The sequence below is a fragment of the Lingula anatina genome, chromosome 2, assembly GCF_051362555.1.
Source record: "Lingula anatina isolate TDL-2025a chromosome 2, LinAna3.0, whole genome shotgun sequence".
NCBI lineage: Eukaryota > Metazoa > Brachiopoda > Lingulata > Lingulida > Lingulidae > Lingula > Lingula anatina.
In genome coordinates this window covers 21,148,587-21,169,088 of record NC_141768.1, presented here as the reverse complement: position 1 = coordinate 21,169,088, position 20,502 = coordinate 21,148,587, and the positions used below count along the sequence as shown (strand labels likewise).

The 20,502-nt window shown below is 35.4% G+C and overlaps 2 protein-coding genes across 6 annotated transcripts in view; one reads left to right on the top strand and one right to left on the bottom strand.

Annotated features, from left to right (window-relative positions):
- The window catches only part of LOC106156017 (uncharacterized), a 39,315-nt gene extending 32,389 nt beyond the window's left edge, over positions 1-6,926 (top strand). The window contains exons 13-14 of one of the 4 annotated variants that reach the window (XM_087007109.1): positions 1,345-1,448; positions 4,417-6,926. In XM_087007109.1, coding sequence (XP_086863235.1) covers positions 1,345-1,448; positions 4,417-4,447 — 135 coding nt within the window. In that variant the 3' untranslated portion in view covers positions 4,448-6,926. Of the gene's footprint in view, positions 1-170; positions 218-1,344; positions 1,449-4,416 lie in introns of those variants that run through there. The other 3 variants (XM_087007111.1, XM_087007112.1, XM_087007110.1) reach the window with 3 other exon arrangements.
- Positions 6,927-7,253: 327 nt separating this feature from the next.
- LOC106156018 (uncharacterized) lies at positions 7,254-20,353 on the bottom strand. Of its 2 annotated transcripts, none has more exons than XM_087007106.1 (21): positions 20,205-20,353; positions 18,985-19,037; positions 17,789-17,867; positions 17,323-17,414; positions 16,447-16,492; positions 16,154-16,239; positions 15,857-15,904; positions 15,639-15,713; positions 15,231-15,323; positions 14,905-15,008; positions 14,299-14,425; positions 13,767-14,105; positions 13,234-13,446; positions 12,779-12,954; positions 12,437-12,573; positions 11,891-12,140; positions 11,574-11,644; positions 10,950-11,100; positions 10,529-10,791; positions 8,238-10,333; positions 7,254-7,866 (listed from the first exon to the last, which is right to left on the bottom strand). In XM_087007106.1, exons 1-21 carry the CDS (start codon positions 20,272-20,274, stop codon positions 7,786-7,788), a joined length of 4,650 nt encoding a protein of 1,549 aa, XP_086863232.1. In that variant the 5' UTR covers positions 20,275-20,353; the 3' UTR covers positions 7,254-7,785. The 2 variants fall into 2 exon arrangements, with proteins under 2 accessions (XP_086863232.1, XP_086863233.1); XM_087007107.1 differs by having other exon boundaries at positions 11,948-12,140.
- Positions 20,354-20,502: the final 149 nt, after the last annotated feature.

Sequence of the window (20,502 nt, the reverse complement as noted above, 5' to 3'; positions counted from 1 at the left end):
AGTTGAGATATTAGCTGATGAAAATAGAAATGTGGGGATAAGCAGGCATCTATCTCTGTACAGTAAATTTGATAACATTCTGGCACATGGTATGAAAAGAGGCTATGGCAAAATGCCCTGTAACTTTGCACTTAAAAATAACGTCTCTTTCGCATTCTTGTATTCTGAAGTCAAAATGAAACAAAGAGTAAGACTCCCTCAGTGGACCAGAAAATTGGTGAGTTTTAATTTGACTTACTTTTAAATTTGAAAAAAATGAGCAAAATGGATGTCGATATGAAGCATGACTGGCACTGTCCTTTGGCTCTTGAAGATGTATGGCTTGGAGTGAAAGAGCATTGCACTTCAGTATTGTATGCACATGGTCACAATGCAAAGAAAGACTCAAACTGGTTTCTACATGAAATGCATGTTCAACCAATGAAATGGTTTTAACAATAATTTTACTATCAGGCTGTCCTTATATGAAAGTATATCAGAAAAGCGGCGGGTTGCAGGGACATATTGTCACTGGACCATAGTAAAATGAATTTACTGCCTGACAAATTTGATTGTCTGGGAACAAACATTAAGACCCTTACCAGTATGTGACTAACATATATCTGAAGTCACACAGTTACAAGGATCCAGAGAATGTGTAGATGTCAAAGACAGTTGGTTGCATTAACACAGGCAGAGCATGCAGCAGCGACAAAAGATCATGCTATCAACACCCAACTGATTGCAATTGTCGTTTTACTTATGGCATATCAGCCATTTTAGAGTACTCCAAATTTACTTTTGAGAGATATATCTGACATACCTGCCCTGCTGCTTGAGAATGCCTGCTCTGAATTTTTTCGGTGTCAGACCACTGCATATTCCATCATGGCTGAAACCAGTTTTGCCCTCCAAATTTGTTGATCTATATTTTTCCCCATGGTATGAAATATATTTAAAGGTGAAATATGAATGAGCATTTAGAGATGGCAGCCCTTATATATGTCAGTAGTACATTTGTGGGGCCTGTTTCACAAGAGAACATTAGACCAAAATTTAATCGAGCCTTAACTTTAAGACCGAAATTTAAGTATGCTTTGACCTAAGTGAAACCATTAGTAGTCAAATTAAATTCATTGGCAAACTAGTTTTATTAACAAGAGAGAAATCGCTGCAATGTCTACTCTGTTTTAGTGGGCTGCTGCACTTTTGTTCTAAATTGTCCAAAACCTGGATCTTTAGACCAAATTTCTGCCTGAAGTTCAAGAAATTATTTGCTTCTTAAGCAGTCCGTCATAATATGTTAGATCCACCAATGAGATAATTTCTGTGAGAAGTTTCAGATGTTGTTCTTTTCTCCTGTAGGCTAGTTCAGCTTGTGAAGGGGTTGAGGAGGTGGTAAGAGGTTTCATCAACTCTCCTTGGAGCCAAGAAAATCCCGACAAACTTATCATCAATTCTGTTAATGGGTTAGTCTGAAAAAAAAAATTGAACAGATTTAAAATCAAGTCGGAACTTTATAGGGAGGCAATTTGTGGAGCTTTACATATCTCATCTGCTTTAAATTTATTGTAACTTCCCAGCTTATACCAAAATCAAATCTTTTTTAATAGATAGAAGTTCTGCTGTCTTCTATCCAAAAATTCTAACCAATTAGTTTCCAGTAGACCCTCACAAATGTTGCATTCAAAACATTGTGACAAATGGTGTTACTGAAATAACATTTATACAATTCAGGATGGAATAAGAATGATGCTTAAGCTGGTGATGGTTATAATATTATCAAGGGGGAGATCTAGGGTGATGTTTGAATTTCCTATGGTCCTCTTGGTACAGGGTTGGCTATGCACTGGAATCATGTATACAAAGTTGCCTTTGATAACTTGCTTACAAGTAGACTTCATCACCAAAGCTATTCCTGGTGTTTTTGCTTCTTATAGAGAACCAATGTTTTTTTTTTTTTTTTTTTTTTAATATATAAAGAAAATCTATTCTTACCACAGCCAGTTCATGTGGTTTTTAGGGTATTGATTTATGTAGCAGTTTTCTTAGACAAGATTAAGGCTGGTAAAATATGATTACACAAGTTTTTATAGCGTGCCACATCTTGACATTGCCTCAGACAGAAACCATGACTTAAAACGTTAAGGTTTTCAGTTTTGAAAAGAAAAAAAAACTTCAAATAAATAATCAAACCATTTTCTGATGTCACTGAACATTTGAAAACAAAGTCTAAGCTTAATCATTGTTATGTCTTCAATCAAGTTATCATCTAATGGTGAACCATCTCAGTGGGAAGTCAGAATATGATTAGTTCACCATCGGGAGCCAGTCTAATCAATCTGCTGCCCACACATCACTAGTGATATTTAAGTTGCGTCATGAGATTGGCTTTTTATGATGAGCTAATCATAATCATAATGCATTGTTGAGATGGAATATACCAAGCTAGGGCCACACAACCTAAAGGCTTGTTTACATTGATATGAGTTGATTTGGAGGAGTGAAACTGTGCATAGGGTAGTTGACAGAGATATCCTACTGCATAAATGACATTAAGTTTCTTGTCTATAACCTTGATTACATTTGCCATGTGGTATCTGTATAGTGCATGTAGACTGCTCATAAATCCCTTTTCATGCAGTGTCTGAGCGAAGGCAGATGGTAGCCATGTGAAATTGCACAAAATCTTATGGATATACAGCCTCTGTAGCCACTATGACTTTGACAAGCTAAAACATCTGACAATTTGTTTTAATTGGAAGCCCGAAGGCTGTAAATGGCATCACACAATTCCCGTATGGACATTGTTCGGTGGACTAGTGGTGATTGTGATATTGCTTGCACCTGTTGTATGGCTCTTCCCCTTCCACCTTTGATGGTTTCAAGAGGCATAACAATAGAAAATATGTGTAAAACTTAGTGTAATTCACTTTCACAAGTTGTGCCTTACTTCATTCTGCCCATACAGGTGCTAAAAATTGTTGGAATCTGCATTGACAACGTATTGGTCTTCAGTTGCACGGCAACTGCACTGAGACCAAAAGGGCTCCTTATGATCACTTTTCAACCAACAAACGAAACTTTCCCTTTAGGACCTCAAGGCCATGTCGGCATGGCACCAGCACATAATGTGAACATACTCGTCTTAGCCCATAGCCACTTATAATGTTGTAAAAATCACAGAAAATCATATATGATTGTATTGTATGTCGTCCATGGCAAATGGTAATCTAGGTTTATGAAATGCCGTCAGCACATACATGTAGACCAACTAAACAAAACCTGGGTGCTTTTATGTGTAACTTACATGGATGATGGGTTGCTGAAATCTTATTTATTGTTGCTCAATGTGTAATATGGCACAAAAGGACATGGAATAATAGCCAGACTAGGGGGCCATAAGAAATGCAGTGTAGCTTGCGCATGCTCAGTATATAACTGTGTTTGGGACAGTTTTAACAAAGTAAAATGAGTGTTAATCTTAAAAATGATCATCATAAAACGCAAGACGAAATGTTTTCATACTGTTAGCTTATCATCAGGCTGATGTTAGTATATGTTGTTACTCACTGACTGCTAGGTGGTATAACATCTCACATGAGTCAGATGAAGGCCTATGTCCACATTGGCCGTAAGCTAATGGTATGAAAATAATTCAGTTTGTGTTAGTGAACATTTTGCTCATGTAGGAAAAAGATGTTTACATGTAATCCCCTCCTGTACCCCACTGTGTGTTCCATCCATCTGGAATTTTACCGAGGGGATTACCCATGATGTCAGCTTCTTCATTTTCAAACTTCTCTATGTGCACATTTATGGAACTGTTGACTGTCCGTGGCAAGTTTGATTTAAGTATTTTGCCCTAATCACAAATGAGATTCATTTATCTGGCTTTTGTGGTTTCATAAACAGGCATTTATGTAGTAAATAGATGTGTCTAACATTTGTGATTGGCACAGTTAACTTCAATCAAATGCTGCGAAAGTTCAAATATGATAAATGGGCATATATGGAAAGTCTGAGAGTGGAAAAAAAAATTGGCCCTCATTGGTTCTGAATATTGGCCAACATGGCTGACAGCTTCCATCAAAACATCATTTTTCTCGTTTCCTTTGTCATCAAAACATTTTCCTTGTTTCCTTTGTTAAAACCAACTGAACACAGTCAATGACATTGTTAAAGTTCTATAATGTACAGGTTATTGTAAACTGAATGTTATAAATTGTGAATGTTATTTCTTCATGAACCATGCACTTGCACATCAGAACCATGGGAAATCGAGAAAAAAATTAACTCCATCACGTTTAGAAGTTCATAATAATAAATAAGTAAATTATTTTTTTTTTGTTGAAAAAAATCTACAATTTTGATTATTTACCCATTTGATTAATTAGGGATTATAAGCAATATTTCATTTTTATTTTCTGTTGCCAGGCCCTCCTTGAAGAAGCTTCTGCACTGTTAAGTGAAATTCAAAGGCAAGAAGAGCAGACAGCAAACTATTGGAATGCGTATAATAAAAGGTGACAAAAAATGTGTCAGGGACATCAAGAAAAATGTTGATTACCCAACAGGAATACTCATTGAAAACCACAGATTTGACTTGTACATAATAAATTTTGAAAAAAAAAAGGAATTTTAATATTTTTTCCTCCTAAATGTATATAGCAACTCTCCCAAGTTGTAGGATTATAATGAAGACAGTCATGGTCATATACAAAGGTTATGGAAGGTGTATCCCGGTGGGTTGGGGGTTTGGGGGGAGGGGGGGGGGGGCGGATTTAAAGACTAATGGCATTTAGTGAATGTGATACTTAACAAATTGTTAAGAGTATGTGAAGGTTTATGGAAATGGTGTACAAATGAGTTTCATATTTCTATAATATTTTTTGTAACAGCACATCATTAACATGCTATAATATTTTTGTTTACTAGCAACTTTCAAGGATGTAGAAGCTTTATTTATTTTTTTTATTTATTTTTTGCACTAAAACAAAATGCTGTTTGTTGATTTTCTCTCCCATCTGAAGACTTAACTGCTGTGTATAAAATCACTTCAGTTTTGCTCAGTTGGTTTTAATTTGTTTTGTTGTTACTTCTTTTGTGTTACATTTTCTGATATTGCCAACACATTTGTTTGTACATTTTGTAAATATAGAGGATTGGTAAAAAAAATCCACTCACACTCGATTCTGGATCCAAATCTTTTCAAAACTGTTTTTTGATATTAGATAATATAATTGAAAGTGTAAGTTAGTTCCAGAATATCATAATTTTTCTTTTAGTTAATATTACTTTCATTACTAAATTGAAATATAATTTATCTGAAAGCATGAACTTTTTTCATCATACATTTTTTTTGTGTGTAAAGACACTTTGTACATAATCTAATCACCTGTGTCTGTCCATGCCATTATCCTAACTGTCTGGCAAATTTTTTGTCTGTATATATGGCAGTCTCACTGCCTATTCAAAGTACTTCACAAACCTAATAAAGTGAAAAGAGAAAAAGCTGTGGCCTGCCTATATCAAATGTGTGCTGTGTTGCATTAAATATAAATATTGTAGAATAACGTTTGAAAAACTTAACGCAATGTGTATATTGAACTATAGAGACATTGGAAATGTCCAGTGAGAAAGCATCGGTCATTGGAATATTGGGTATCATGGTTAATTTCAAGTTTCGTTATATTCTGATATTACAAATTGTTTTATTATTCAATTGTTATTTGAATTGTGAAATCCGTGAAGTGGGTAGTGTAGCAATAAGAAATTGGTTTCAGAATCACTATTCTGTAGATTTATTTTAGTATACTTTTAACAGGATTTGAAATCCTGAACTGTTTTAAGAATTTAATGTAGCACATCATGGTGAAATGTTCTTGTGTACATGGTTTACAAAAAGTTAACAGACTTTCCAAGACACAATCTGCATTTTGTTTTTATGTACACAATGGAATTTTTTATCACAGTATGATGTGGACGGAAAGGTACTGTAAGAATTTATTAATTAGGTAGGCAAACAGAAAAACTACTGCTATTCAAGACTTTTAAAAACTATTTTCAGTTTTTATTCTCTATCCCATATACTCTGGTGAATGTCAGTTCCCATTTTTTCTAGATTTGTATAAATTATTCTGTGCCATACAAGTTATTATACAGCCTATCACTCACCTTCTGAATTTATTTTATGAAGGATTTAGAAGTACCAGTTATTTACGTACATTGCTTATCAATCTTTTTTTGCCATAAAGGAGAATGATTATAAGATTGTTTCACATTCATTTGTACTTTACACACTGTACTACTGGCTTTTGTTTTTAATTTACACGTGGAAGTAAAGCTTAAAAGTATACAGCCATTGATCTTTTAGATCTACTTGATAATGCAAGCCAATAGCTAGTTGCATCAGGCGAGACAATAGTATTAGGTTTTGGAAGTGGCCAATTTGACAATTCAAATTATCAGAGAAATTACCAGCGCAGTGGAGTTCTATCTTTATGCAATTTATTGGAATATATCTAAATTGAGAGCTAACTACTGTCAATCAAAGTCAATTGTTATGCACCAACACCCAATCTAATATTACTGTTAGTTAAAGATACCTGAACTTGTTAAGAAGTTTTATTGTTATCTGATATTCTGATTTAATACAAATTGCTCCAAGGGCATTTTTGTAAATATGTGCACAATTTTTCTATGGCAGCTGTGCTGTTCAACTGTAAAAAAAAAATGTATTTCATTTCAAAGGCAACCTTCTTTATCTACTGTATTAGCACGTTTTTCATTGATAAGTACCAAGTACATGAGTTATATATATATATATTCTTATTTCTAAGACTGAGTGGAATTAGGGTAAATGATTTTATCCCAGTGTGTCATGACAAATATATTGCAGTTGTCATATGAAAGCTTTTATGGAATAAATGGGTTTTAAAAAGAGATTTAGGAGTTTTTATGCCCTAGCTGGCTTGTGCTGAGGTTCGTCAACCTTTGGCAAGCAAGTAGTACATGAAGTCCAATAAAATTAAGTATTGTGCCCGCTTTGTAACAAGACATTTGTTTCAGACTTATTTCTATTTCCCCCATTTCAACGTTACTGGAAACCGTGACCTTTCTGAGACACTCGACATTAATTCAAGGTGCAATTTGAAAATCGTCCAATTATATGAACTACATATCAGTGGCTGGTGGTATTTGGAAGGGAGGTATCAACTCCTCTTGAAGGCTCTAGCTCTAGTATATCAATTTAAAACAGACCTCAATCAAAGTGATTTCACTTAAAATATTTTATTTCTACATTCCTAAATAAATACCAGAAATCTATAATATTCCTACATTTACTCAAAATCAAGAAACTGGAGATGGTGGAATGTTTGAAATACTAAAATATTCCATTGTTCTCAACTTATAAATCCTAAACCATAAAACACAGTATAAACACTATATTACTCATACAGAATTTGGGCCTATCACTATCCCAAAACGAGAAAATTAAAATCTAAAGGCACATCAAGAAGTTGCACAGAAATTTAAAAGTTGTGACTGACAATTTTATTTATTACACACAGATGTGGCCTTAAATGAATCTGTTTGACAAGTTTTGATGTTAACTATACTACCCTACCTTGCACTGAAATTTCAATTTTCAAAATAATCCCTTTAATTAAAAACATTCTCTACAATATTGTTCTGATGATTCAAACAGCCACTTTTACAGCACGTGGGATTCAACAGAAATGCCCCTATATACCAGTGTTCCAGAAAAATTTTCTGTTCAAATGTCTTTTGTTCCTGGACTTGTTACCAAGGTCTCTCCCTAGAAGCGTCATGCCTTGCCACTGGAGTTCTTGCAAATCCTCGGCCAGAGCCATAGCTGCTGAACTGTAATATAAATATATATACAAGTGTGAATTTTATGACAAAATGTATATATTTGTTTAAATTTTTTCTTTTTTTCCCCCTTAAATATTGAGACTTTCAGATGTAATCTTCACAGTTTCTCCTGATGTTAACCATGATGCCCCCCCTTCCCCCCCAAAAAAAAATCGCCTCTAAACGTACATTTACTAACATAAGACCATATAGCCAGTAGGGACTGACGATCGCATCAGAAAACGGCTTCTGTAGTGTTGATGCCCACATGGGATTTACACAAAAACTTCAAAAAGATTCCAAAATATATGAATATAATTTTTATAAATCTTCTGCAATAAACCTATGTACATATCCAATGAAACTAACTTCTCAACTACCTTAAATGTTTTGATTCTATGAGACTTCTCAGGGTGGCTGTCTCTTCTATCATAACCATAATGCTCTCTGGAATCTATATCTCTCTGCTGTAATGTCCCTCGGGCTGCTGTTATGTTTGACAGTTTGCTCCCAGAACTTTCACCACTAAATCTATTACTGTCACTATATGTTAGATTAGCAGACTGCAAAGTGTGACCCACTTGGGTAAAATCTACATCAAATGTTTCATTCTCCCAGTCTTCAGAAGATGGAACAACAAAATCTTTCATAGGGTTTCTCTTGGTATTATAAGTCATCCCTTGGTTTGGCAGGGGTGTGGGTTTCTTGAGCTGCACCGACATATCTTTATTTTGCTTCAAGTCAAACCTGTACTCATTCTGTTCTGGTCCATGCCTTGGCCAAACACCCCCCTTGCTAAACCCAGATGGTTGTCCCATTCTGTTATCATTCAACTTCTCAGTGGAGGTATGGCTACCTGATGGTTGTGGTGCTATAGCAGGTTGATGTCTTTCTGGACCAAAAGCAGACTTCGGCTTACGATGAATGATCATAGTTGTTAGAGGTCCTTCTAGGTCATCAATATCTTCCAAACTGTCTATACTTGAAGGTGTACCAGTTTTACTGCTGCCCTTTTTAAATTTTGAATCACCTTCTCCTACTTCTGGTATAAGTTGCCTTTTGAGTGATGAATTGTTTTGGTTACTGTTTAACTGATACAACGGATTGTCAAACTGATACAAAGGCGTGTTCTCTGGGTTAGAACTAGACAATTTCCTCTCAATATTTCTATATCCTGTTTCTTGATTTGTAGATTTTCCTTCCATGTATTTGTCTTCTGGGTGTATGGCTGATAAAATCTTCTGAGACTTCAAAGAAATATTATGTTTTTCTTCCTGAGATGCTACTGAGCTACTCAAATTTTGCTCTGGTTGGTGCTGAGTAATTTCAGTTGTGGATTGTTTGTTGTCTAAGTTCGGATCTTCAGCATCAGTGTATGAACTTTCATTTTCCAACTTTGCAGATTCACCATTTACCTGCTGTTTACCCTCAGCACCATTAATAACCTTGTTGGCATCATATTTGCTCAACTGAGCAGCAGCAGCTGCTGCTAGATGCTGGAGGTAAAATTCCTGTGAGAAATTGTTTGGAAGACAAGGGCCAAACATTGGTGGTACACCTGCAAGTGGGAACATGCCCATTAAAGTTGGCATAGGCATAGCTGGCATGGGCATAGATGGCATGGGCATGGCTGGTATTGGCATTGTTGGCATATTAGGCATTACAGGGGGCAACCATGGCATGGGAAGTGGAGGCAAGGTTTTCATTAGAGAATCAAGGAGCTGACTTTCCGCAAGATTACTGTCTTTGCCACTTTCAGTGCTCAACACTCGCTGAACATCTGCAGAAGTCGATGGATTATCCTCTCCCAGTAACAGCTCACTTTTAGACTTTTCTTCTTGGCAGATGTTTTGTTGAACACAAGGAGATGAATCAGAAGTCACTTTTATGGCAAATGTCTCATCTTTGAGGTTGGGGTCTACTTGACAATCTTCTTGCTGTCTTTCCCCATCACCAAATGGATTCATCACATCTTTTTGTTGAACCTGCACGTCTCCATTGTTGTTTCTGTCAGTAACAGATCCTTCTTGTTTCTTGAACTGTGAAACATTCCCCAGATCCGATGAAAAAATATCAGTCAAGGACAAAGAATCTGAGTTACAAAAGGACACATCTGTATCTGGCACAACTTCCAATGGTGTATCTGATACAATAGATCCCATTGTCTCCCTTGTTTTATTCAAATCTCCAGAATGCCCAAAGATTTTTTGATGAAGTTCAGCAGGGCCACCATCTGACTGATTTGGAGAAGCAGTCTTCAATGGATCCATTTGTTTCTCAAGATTTTGGAGTGTAGGAGCAACACTATAATCTGCTGCAGATGGTGCTGAAATGTTTTCAGGACTAGACCTGTTAACATAATGTGTGCTGTGCCTGAGAGAGACGTGTTCTAACACAGTACTGGAAGAACCATCATAGGATCCTTGTGCCACTGGTAACTCATCAATCCCTTTAAACTCTTCATTTTGGGGAAATGCTGTCAGAAACAAAAGAGAGATCTTATAGTAACAACTTGATACAAAAATCTGTCGTTTAAATTCCCCCCTAAAAAATCATGAACGGTACTACATACTACTGGTCACAAACAACTTAACACCCTTCATTAAATCCTTGACCATACATTAAAATGCAAACATTTAACATCATCTCATAAAAAAATGCTATTACTAACCTGTGTTATTTCCACAATCATACTGAACATCAACAATTTCAGTCTCCCAATCTTCTGTGGGTTCAATGATATTGTAACTGCCTGTGTATACAGAAGCACTATGTGAGGATTTAGGTTGCCTTATATCTGCAGCCAAGTTAACTCCTGGTTGGTTCTCTGGACAAGTTGACCTATCCGGGTAGTTGGACTGCATCAAGATTGGCTGGGCATTATTCAGATCTGTATCCTGCCAGGCGGCTGCAGCACAGGCACCATCTTCATCACTGAAAGAAGAAAATTTTTAAGTCATATGAATTATCTTTCCCGAGACAATGTTGTAAAACACTATCGTTTTTTTCCATATTATTCAGACAATCTCATTTACCCAATGAAATATTTTTAAAGAAATCTTTATGTCACCAACTAATTCAAAAAATTATACCTGCTTAATTTTTTGGTAAGACCATGTCTAAAAGGTGGCAGTGAATCATGGTTGACCAATGCAGCTTTAAAGTCCACTTTCTCAGTCGCTGTTTTGTTTATATCAGCTTCATAGCTTTGCCCTTGAAAATGCTCCTGCTCACCAGTCTGATCTGAATTACAATAAATAAATAAATAATATATAAATAAATATAGTTGAAACGTTTAACAAAACGTAACATTGCTGTGAAGGTCTATATAATACAGCAATATATAGGCTTAAATACAAGGACAAAAAAATAAAAATAAAAGCATCACAAAAAATTTCAAATTTTGAATTAAGCCTGTATTTTTAGCCCACCAGGGTCATTCAGCAGTTTCAAAAAGACAAGTTGCTCCGTTTTAAAAGGTATCTTGGTAAAAAAAAAAAAAAAATTCTGCATGACAACAGCCAAGTGAGAGACTTATGATAATGGCAAAATATACAGGTACAACACTATCTGAACTTGAAAACAATGCAACCTTACTTAAACAGCTTTCCACTAACCATCACACTAAGAAAATGCTTAAACCTGGAAAATAAAGACACCAAGGATGACAAAAGAAAGAATCATTACAAATGTGGTCAAATATTATGTTGTCGTACCTTCTCTATAATAAGAGATGTGTCTCCTTTCATGGAATATCACAGCTGGACCACATGTTTGCTGTTTTTCACTAAAATAAATCATATTGCAAGTGCATTAGAAAAACAAGCAGTTTTTAAATCATTTTCAGCAAGATAAGAAGTGACAAAATGTCAAAAATGCACAGTTTCAATTAAAAACACATACAGCTTCAATTCAAACCTCTATTCTGAATTTGGTTATTATTCCAGAAAATTGGATGAAAAAATAAATCAAAATATTTCATAACACAATTTTTCACCCAGATTGACCTCACCTACTCTCATCATCAACATACCCTGGTTCTAATTCTTTCTTCTTATCAAGCTCAGCCTTCTGTCCATGTCCCTCATACCTATGCCATGCCTCTTCCTCCTCCATCCTAGCTGTCTGCAAGCTCAGTGCCAGGGCCTTCATCAGCATCTCTGCTTCTTCTGTTTGACTCTTTGGCTGCAACTCACTCACGACTGACTGTTTCCTTTTTCTCTCTTCCCAGTAGTTGGTATTTGGTACAAACATGGAGGAAGCGGTTTGCTGTTGCCATGGGTCTGTGAATATTTCATACACACAATATTTATCAATCTACTACTTTCAAGCTCTAAGAAATAAATCTGAAGTATATTGGAATGATATAAGCTTCAATAATTGCTTTTCACATAATATTTAAAGAAAATTTTGCTTTTTGTTGGTGCAAAACATGTGTTATGAAATTAGAAAGTTGTCTGAAATACTTTTCCTAAATGTCCAATGTCTTTTCCCTTTGATACACAGTCTCCAAAATTATTTTTCACTTTACATTCTATAATTTTGTATTGTCAAATTATCTTCACAGTCACAATTGTACCTTTCTTTTCAGACTCCCAAACACTGCCTTGTTCTTCTGAGTAGGTGTACATATCCTCTGGACAACTGGAGTCCTCTCTATATGATGTATCCAATGGTTTCCAATGTGAGTTTTTGCCCTTAGTCCTCAATTGTGACCTTAAATACACATTAAAGATCTAGAGCACTACAGGGAAGAATGTTAAAAACCATGAGCCACATTCTACATTCATCTGGGACTTGGAAACACTTCAATTTGCAGTTGCTTTTCTCAGGCTTTTCATCTTCCCCAAATAAGATTTTTCAAACAAATGATACTTTTCTCAATGCATTGAGGTTTCTATAAAAAAACAGTCTTCCTTACTTTTCTTTTTTCTCTTTCTTCCTTGCCCCTCCAAACCCATCCTGGCTGGTGTCAGCAAAGTCAGCCTTCCTGTACACAGTGGTGGTAAGGAACCCTTGCTGCTGTTGTGCTGTATTTTCACATTCTTTCTGCTGTTCTTTCTGTTTGAGATTGCCAAGAACTTTGTAGAATTCAGCCTGAAAAACAAGCTCCACATGTTGACCTCTTTTGTTTCTCACACTTTTACTTTATGTGAAATTAAAATCTGTGATGAAACAGTTAATTTCAAGTTTACAGATTGGTTAAAAAGCACTGAACAGGAATTATGAGCAACTATATTAACATTTTTTTCATGTATTAACAGCCGTGACAAAGGTAATTTGTTTGCAACAATATAATATAATTGTGTGGATGAAAAAAGGAATAGCCAAAAATTGTAACAATTTATTATCATTCTTCTCAAAGTCAAATTTTACCTCCTTTTCTGCCCTCAACCTATCCAGTTCCTCCTGGTGTGCTTTAGACTCTTCCCTCTCCAGCCGCCATTTTTCTTGGCGTATCTGCTGTTCCGTGTGGCGTTTGGGCCGAGTTTCCACCCACTCATGGTACTGTTGGAGATGTTTGCCTAGCAACACGTTTTGTGTGTTGTTTTTTCTCGATTCATTGGCAGATATACTGGCTGTATGATCCTAGAAGTTATATTTCTTAAAATGTTTACTGTGGTATGTATTTCAGGAATAAAACCATGAGTACCACCAATGCTCATGCTGGTGGTGCTAATTTACTTGTATTTGCTTGGATGAGGCAGTTTTTAGGAAAGATAAATAATGTCACCAGGCAATTGCATTTCCTTATACAATTTCTTTCTATTCAAATTGTTAAGCTTAAGATGGCTTTTGAGTTTCAACAATATTATTCTTTTACCAAAAAATGGGACATGTTCTTATCCCTCCTTTGGTCAAGTATTTTTACAAATACTTTATTTCTCAAGTCAAACATTTGAACAAACCTTGGCTTCCAATTCAGCACCCCAATCTTCTTTTTGTGAAAGGGGTTGAGTTGGCATCTTCAATTTTTCTTCAACATGGACATAACTCTGTCTTCTGTATCCTTTTGCCTTCTCAAGAAAATCTTTCAGATGCATGTCCCTCTCTGAGTGGATGTCTTTTGGCACAAACGTACCTGGGGTAACTGTTTTAGAGCTGACAACAACATCCACAATCTGAAGTTTACTGGGAGAGGTGGGTGGGGGAACAGGCTTTGGTTTGTTGCTTTTAAAATGTGACTCTTTCACAGACAGGCGCAGTTGCTCTAGGTTGCTCTCTGCTTCCACTTTTAATTGTTTTTTCTTCACATGAAAACAGTAGAATATCAGTCAAAGGTACATTCAGAGTACTAAATTATACTGTTAAAATGTTAGTTAGCTCAAAATCACAGTAAACTTACTGAAAATGTTCTTGTGTGGCTAAGGACTATAAATGCAGACACAAGAGATAATATGCTCAATCTGCCAAAATAAAACTCTAAATAGCAGAGTTTACCTTCTCTTTTTGCTTTTTACGGCTTTCCCTCTTTTTAACCTCTGTATTCTCGACACTTGGTCTTTGCACTGGCCTTTTAGGCTCATCCTGACAGCTGACTTTAGCTGGGTCAAGTTTGTCTCTTACTCTGAAAAAATCCAGTGGATAAATCTTGAAACTGGCACAAGGCCATATAAATTGTAATCATATATAACATTCAGAATTTATGGATTCTGTTAGTTAGTTATCATCAAATGCAAATGCTGTCCAGGAAGACTTTCTGTTAGCTGTTCATGAGTTTAAGCAACTACACAGAAGATCCAGTGTGGGAGGAGATTATATAGTGAGAACAGGTGCCCAGGGGTCATTCCATTCTCTCAGTCAGAGAAGCCAGGAAACAGAGGTACAGAGACTGTCAAACCTGGGAACTTCCTTGGTTGTATATAGTGAACTGACCATTAACTGACCATTTCAGTGCCATACTAACACTATTAATAATCCATATGACACCTTGCTGTTTCACCTTCATTTACGATTATCTTATACAAATTGACTACTTTTTGAATTCATGCATAAAGATGATATATCATCCATATCTATCATAAACAGCATGTTACACTTTCTTACTGGGTTTCTTTTTTCTGTTTAACTTTCTCAGTCTCTTTCTCTTGCTCCTTTAAGAGATACTGTTCATTGCTTGCCTTGATTTCTTGTCCAATTTTTTCAGCTTCCTGAAATAATTTTGAAAGTTCAAAAAATGTAGGATTTTTAGTGTCCATTTAAAAAAACTGCTATCACTTGAAAGTTGTAAATTATATTTTAAGAAAATAATATGATATTACAGCATTCATGACAACAGTTTTTAAGTGTTAATTGAAACATTGTTTTAATAAAAATATAAAATGCTATGTGAAATTCCAAACATCACTACCAAGGTTTCATAATCAACAAACCTTCTGTCGCCTCCTTTCTATTTCCAGAAGTGCTTTCTTCGAAGGCATACGTGGTTTCTCTAATGTTGTCTCATTGGATTTTTTAATAGCTTTCTGTAAAGAAAAGAAATATTTTTCAAATCATGTCATCCACTTGGTGTCTGCCCTATGCCAACATGGCTACCTTACATTCCATACAATAGCCCTTTGTGGTTTTCCATACAAACTTCACCAAATACTAAATGACACATTTAATGAATTCCCATTTGCAAACCCATAAAACTGCTTCTCTTCCAGACAAACAGAGTGACCGTGCACTAACTTTACAGCACACACCGATAGTCTAGATGTGAATTCTTTATGTGGGTCATCTTTTTTTCATGAATTTCAAGGTCATTATTTATCCATTGATGAGAATCTATATGTTACCCGTGTTCTGGTGTTGGGCCTTTTTTTCGGATCTCTCTCCTGTAACCATTCATCAAAAGAATGAAATCTGTGAATCTAAAAAAAAAGAGAGATATTTATTATTCAAATTCTGCTGAATAATTTTCCCTATATGATAAAAGCAAAGGCTTCAACCTAATATTTCAACAGATACAAAAATTGTTATGTTTAACATAAATATCAGCTAGTTTTAAACCCACCTCTTCCTGAGTTAGTTGTACATCTTCCTCTTCATAAGCCTTCCTTTTCTGTAAAGAGTAGAGTGAATATTCACCTTAATAAACATGAAATGATTTCCAGAGGATTATCAATATTTCATGAAATCTCACCATATAAATAATTCAAGTATCCTACGACAATCGTTTCCCACACAGCCAACCAATTTTATAATTAAAATGTACAATAAGTATTAATTTGAGAGAGCTTTCATGAATTTCTAGAAGCATTTTATAAACACTAAATATGGATTGTCATACAATCTATAAATATTATGTTACCTCAAACAAGTAAGTGTAAAACTGTTCTTCTTCTTCATCTTCTTTTGTCCATTGATAATACTGACGCTTCTTTTTATTCATAAATCCTGAAACATACACAGTACCCATAAACACAGTTAAACATAGTTAAAATTGTAGATGTGCAAACTTACTTGTTTATTTTAACACAAAGAAAAGAACTGGGACGTGTAGCTAAGTCATTACTGGCAAAAAAAAGTCTGATTTCAAAATATTTTCAATTCAGTAAAATGAAAATTAACACATCTGCTAATACAATATTCAATTTTACTTACTCCTTTGCATTACTTTTTCTTCAAGAGTTTCAAAAAACAGCTCCATCTACAATATAAAAATTAAATTTTCAAAGTTGAGATGTATAAAAATTTTATTACATTACTACACACCTGATTGTAATCCACATAAATTGTTACTACAGCAAAGATGCAATCCCCTTCAATTTCTCAATTCGAACAAATATTCTTCACTCAATCTTCTACTTTTAGAGAAATGTGTGTACGACAAAGCTATTATTTGCGATGTACAATTAAATCTGATCTAGCTTCCATCCCAGCATGCTGTCTGACTACAATTAACTCACCACATCCAATCCAACCCCTCTCTAATATCCCACCCACAAACACTGTAATCAAGGTAAGACTGTACAATTACCCTGTAGAGAGTTACTGTGCTAATCTAATCCTAGTCAAGCAGCCTGCTCCATGGTACATCTCTGTATGCTAATTAGTCAATATGTTTATCTTTTGCATTTAGTCCATACTTATATTGAAGTTCATCATTTTCAGCAAAAATTTCAAGAACCAAAATTGCTTTTGGTTTTGGGAATTTTCTTTTCTTTAAATCTTTTTCAAGGTATTAATACATTAATTCTTGGTATTATTAAAAACACACTGTTCTTGGACATATTATTTATCATTTTTGTGCAAATTTATTGAGTAATTACCATAAATATTTGAAAATCCCCATTTACATCTCGATTTTTCTTGTTACAGTTTTAAGGCCCAAACTTCCTCAATCCATCCCCCACCCCTCTCCTTCCCAGAGAATGGGTTAATCAAATTGTCTTTCTAAATTAAAGCCAGGATTAGAGTGTTGTTCAGGCAAATTAAAATAATGAGTCATGTCAGTGATTACCTGCATAATATACTTACAAAATATGATGACAAAAAATCCTCCTCCTCTTCACCATTTTCAAAACTGTCCTCATGTTCACTGTGGCATCCTCCGCAATGTTGACAGTGATCTGATGAGGAAATTATTATTAAATCATTAGTTAGGAAATTTAAACAGGCTGTTCAAAATATTACTGGAAAGAAAATTAACTTACAAACTTTATTAATAGCATCTGTTTATTCATTTCTTTAGTTACTAACTAATGACCACTACAAACAGTACTATCAACCTGACATTAAAAAAAAAAAACAAAAACAACAACAAATTTTGCACAGTACTTATTTCTTTATCAATCTGACAAAAATATAGAATCAAAACAAAAATGGAATTAATAAGAATTAATAAGATGCTCTGAGAAAATCTTATACAATTCTCACTTAATTTGAAAATTAAGACCAAATTCAATTGTTGTCTAATATGAAGTGAATGCATTACTAAACCTACGATGATTAGCTGTGGAAAGTTTTTCATATGCCCAGCTCAGTTCTTGGAACTTTTTAGTGGCCTCTTCATCATCTGGATTCTGTTTCATTTGAAGCAAAAAAAAATGTTGCAAGACATCAATCAACAAGCATAAAAATATCTGTGTTACTTCCCATGTTATGCATCAAATATGACAAGAAAAACAAGGCCAATTGTAATGTATGGGACCTTAAAGTTTTGAAATCCAGTCTGGTAGTGAATTATAAATACTCAATCAAGAAGAAGCCTGTGTCATGCCTGAAGAGCAGGCTAAATAACAGACACTTCTTAGACTGGGTTCCCACAGATTTAGATCGATCCATCTGGATTGACCTAACTCCCAGGGGGTTCACGCTAAATTGCTGTCAGCTTCCGGGAGCCGAGGGCACAGAAAATTTTATTACCCCCTTACAGCTTTTAGTAGGCGGGACAGACATTAAAGCCGGTTAAGCTGACAGATATCTAGTGAGACTCCCCAGGCAGATAAATCGATCTAAATATCTATGGGAACGGCCTCTTAAACAGATACTTCTTTCAATTAACTTGATGGTCTCCCAGGAAATATTGATACACAACAGGGACAGCTGCTAGGGTATCCATCATTAGTTCAAAGGGGTATCATTTATCATCAGGACATTATAGAATCCAAAGACCAAAGACTGACTGCTTAATTTTGTAAAAACAAGTACCAAAGAGACACTCCATGTCGACCTAATTAAGTGACACATGACCATCGTTATTTCCAAAAGAGATATGTGGACTCTTAGTTAATGTTTTTATGCCATGTCTTGTGTACTAGATGTTTGAACAAGTATTTACATATATATATATATATATATATATATATATATATATATATATATATATATGTTGCATATCTTACACTACTCAGTCACCATACTTTCCATTTCTCATCTAGTTCAAAGCCTGTTGTAAAAGCTTTATATAATTTGTATATTTGTATTGTTTAAAAATGTGCAAAAATAGCCAGACAAGAAAAAAAAAAAAAACAATTATCATAACTATAACTATATCATATCAAGATTTTGCTTTAGTCTTTGCAGTTTTTGACTTAATCAATAGCAAGTACATGAATCATCTGATTTTCCTAATTAGTTAAATCATATTTTCTTCTGCATAGGGTGACATCAGGTTGGTTATCCTAGTCGTTTACGTACCTTATCTGGGTGATACTGCAATGCCAGCTTTTTATAAGCCTGTTTGATTTCCACTGCAAAAAAGCAAAAAAAATCAATAATCAATATTAATAATAGTTCATGTCAAATTAAAAAAACAAACAAACTTTAACCGCATTGAAAATTATTTGTTTGTATATTCATTATTTATTTTTGCCATGATTACTTTTCAGGTAGTTCCCATAATTAAATTGATATATTCTATATTTGACAACACCTTTTTTAAATGGGTCTTACTGAATTGCACAATATATCATCATTCAATCAAATGAGGAGGTAGGGCACTTTAGAGAGAAAACCTCGCTCTTTAAGACTAGGTTCCCACAGATTTAGATCAATCCATCTGAATCGACCTAACTCCCAGGGGGTTCAAGCTAATTTACTGTCAGCTTCCGGGAGCCGAGCGAGCACAAAAGTTAATTACCCCCTTACAGCTTTTAGTAGGCAGGACAGACATTTAAGCTGGTTAGCTGACAGCAGTCTAGTGAGACTCCCCAGGGGGATAGATTGATCTAAATATCTGTGGGAATGCAGTCTTAAATTGCGGGCTGCAGACTGCCAGAGTTAAAACATCTGTGATCAGTTTACAAAGTGTCCCACTGTGTAATGCAAGATCAAAGACAAGTGGATGAAAGAGTAGGAAGAGCCATGCAGCAAATGCTTTTGTGACAATTTTGATGACCAGAACTAAGAAACATGAGGTCTATATCAAATGAATGTTGTAATTCCCCTCCCATTTTACTGTTGAACAATTCAGTTTGTACCATTGTTATGAAGTTTAAGATACATAAACGAGAGAGAGAGAGAGAGAGGAGTGGGGAGGAAAGACGAGTGTCAGGCAGGTGATGCCAGGCCATTGTACCCATTTTAGCCAAGTCAACTTTTCAAAAAAAGAACCCCCCTTTTGAAATTGCTGGCTACGGGCATGTTCCATATGCGTTTACTGCACTTGCTGAGCGTGCGAGCAAAAACGTGGTGGTAAATGAACACCGAACATTAAAAGAGTACTGGAACTTAGTTATTTGGCGAATGCTATGCCACACCGTCACAGTAACTTGAATGACTCGCACAAGAGTTCAGAAGAGAGCCCAGTGCGACTACATCTAAAACCTCCCATAATTTGTAAAGAAAGAATTCCTGCATGCTGCCGTCATTTGAATGGCCGAAAATAGTGATAATTATTGTCCTGCTGATTAATTTACCTAAACTTGCTGTGTCGTCCAACTCTAGTATATCCAGGCACCGCGATCGCTCACTTCCAACTGCCGCCATCGTGCACTTGTCATGTGACCTAGTTTCGGAAAGATATCCCGCTAGAGAGCGCCTAAGAATACTTACAGTGAGTAGGCCAAGTCGTTCCTGTCCGGTTGAACTAACGTGTGCATTTGACCTATTCAATAATGATGAAATCGGTCGAGCTTTATAATAGTTCATATTTACAGTAAAGTTGCAGTATGGTGCCGTAGAGTGATAAGGCCAACATAACTCAGTTTTTTTTTT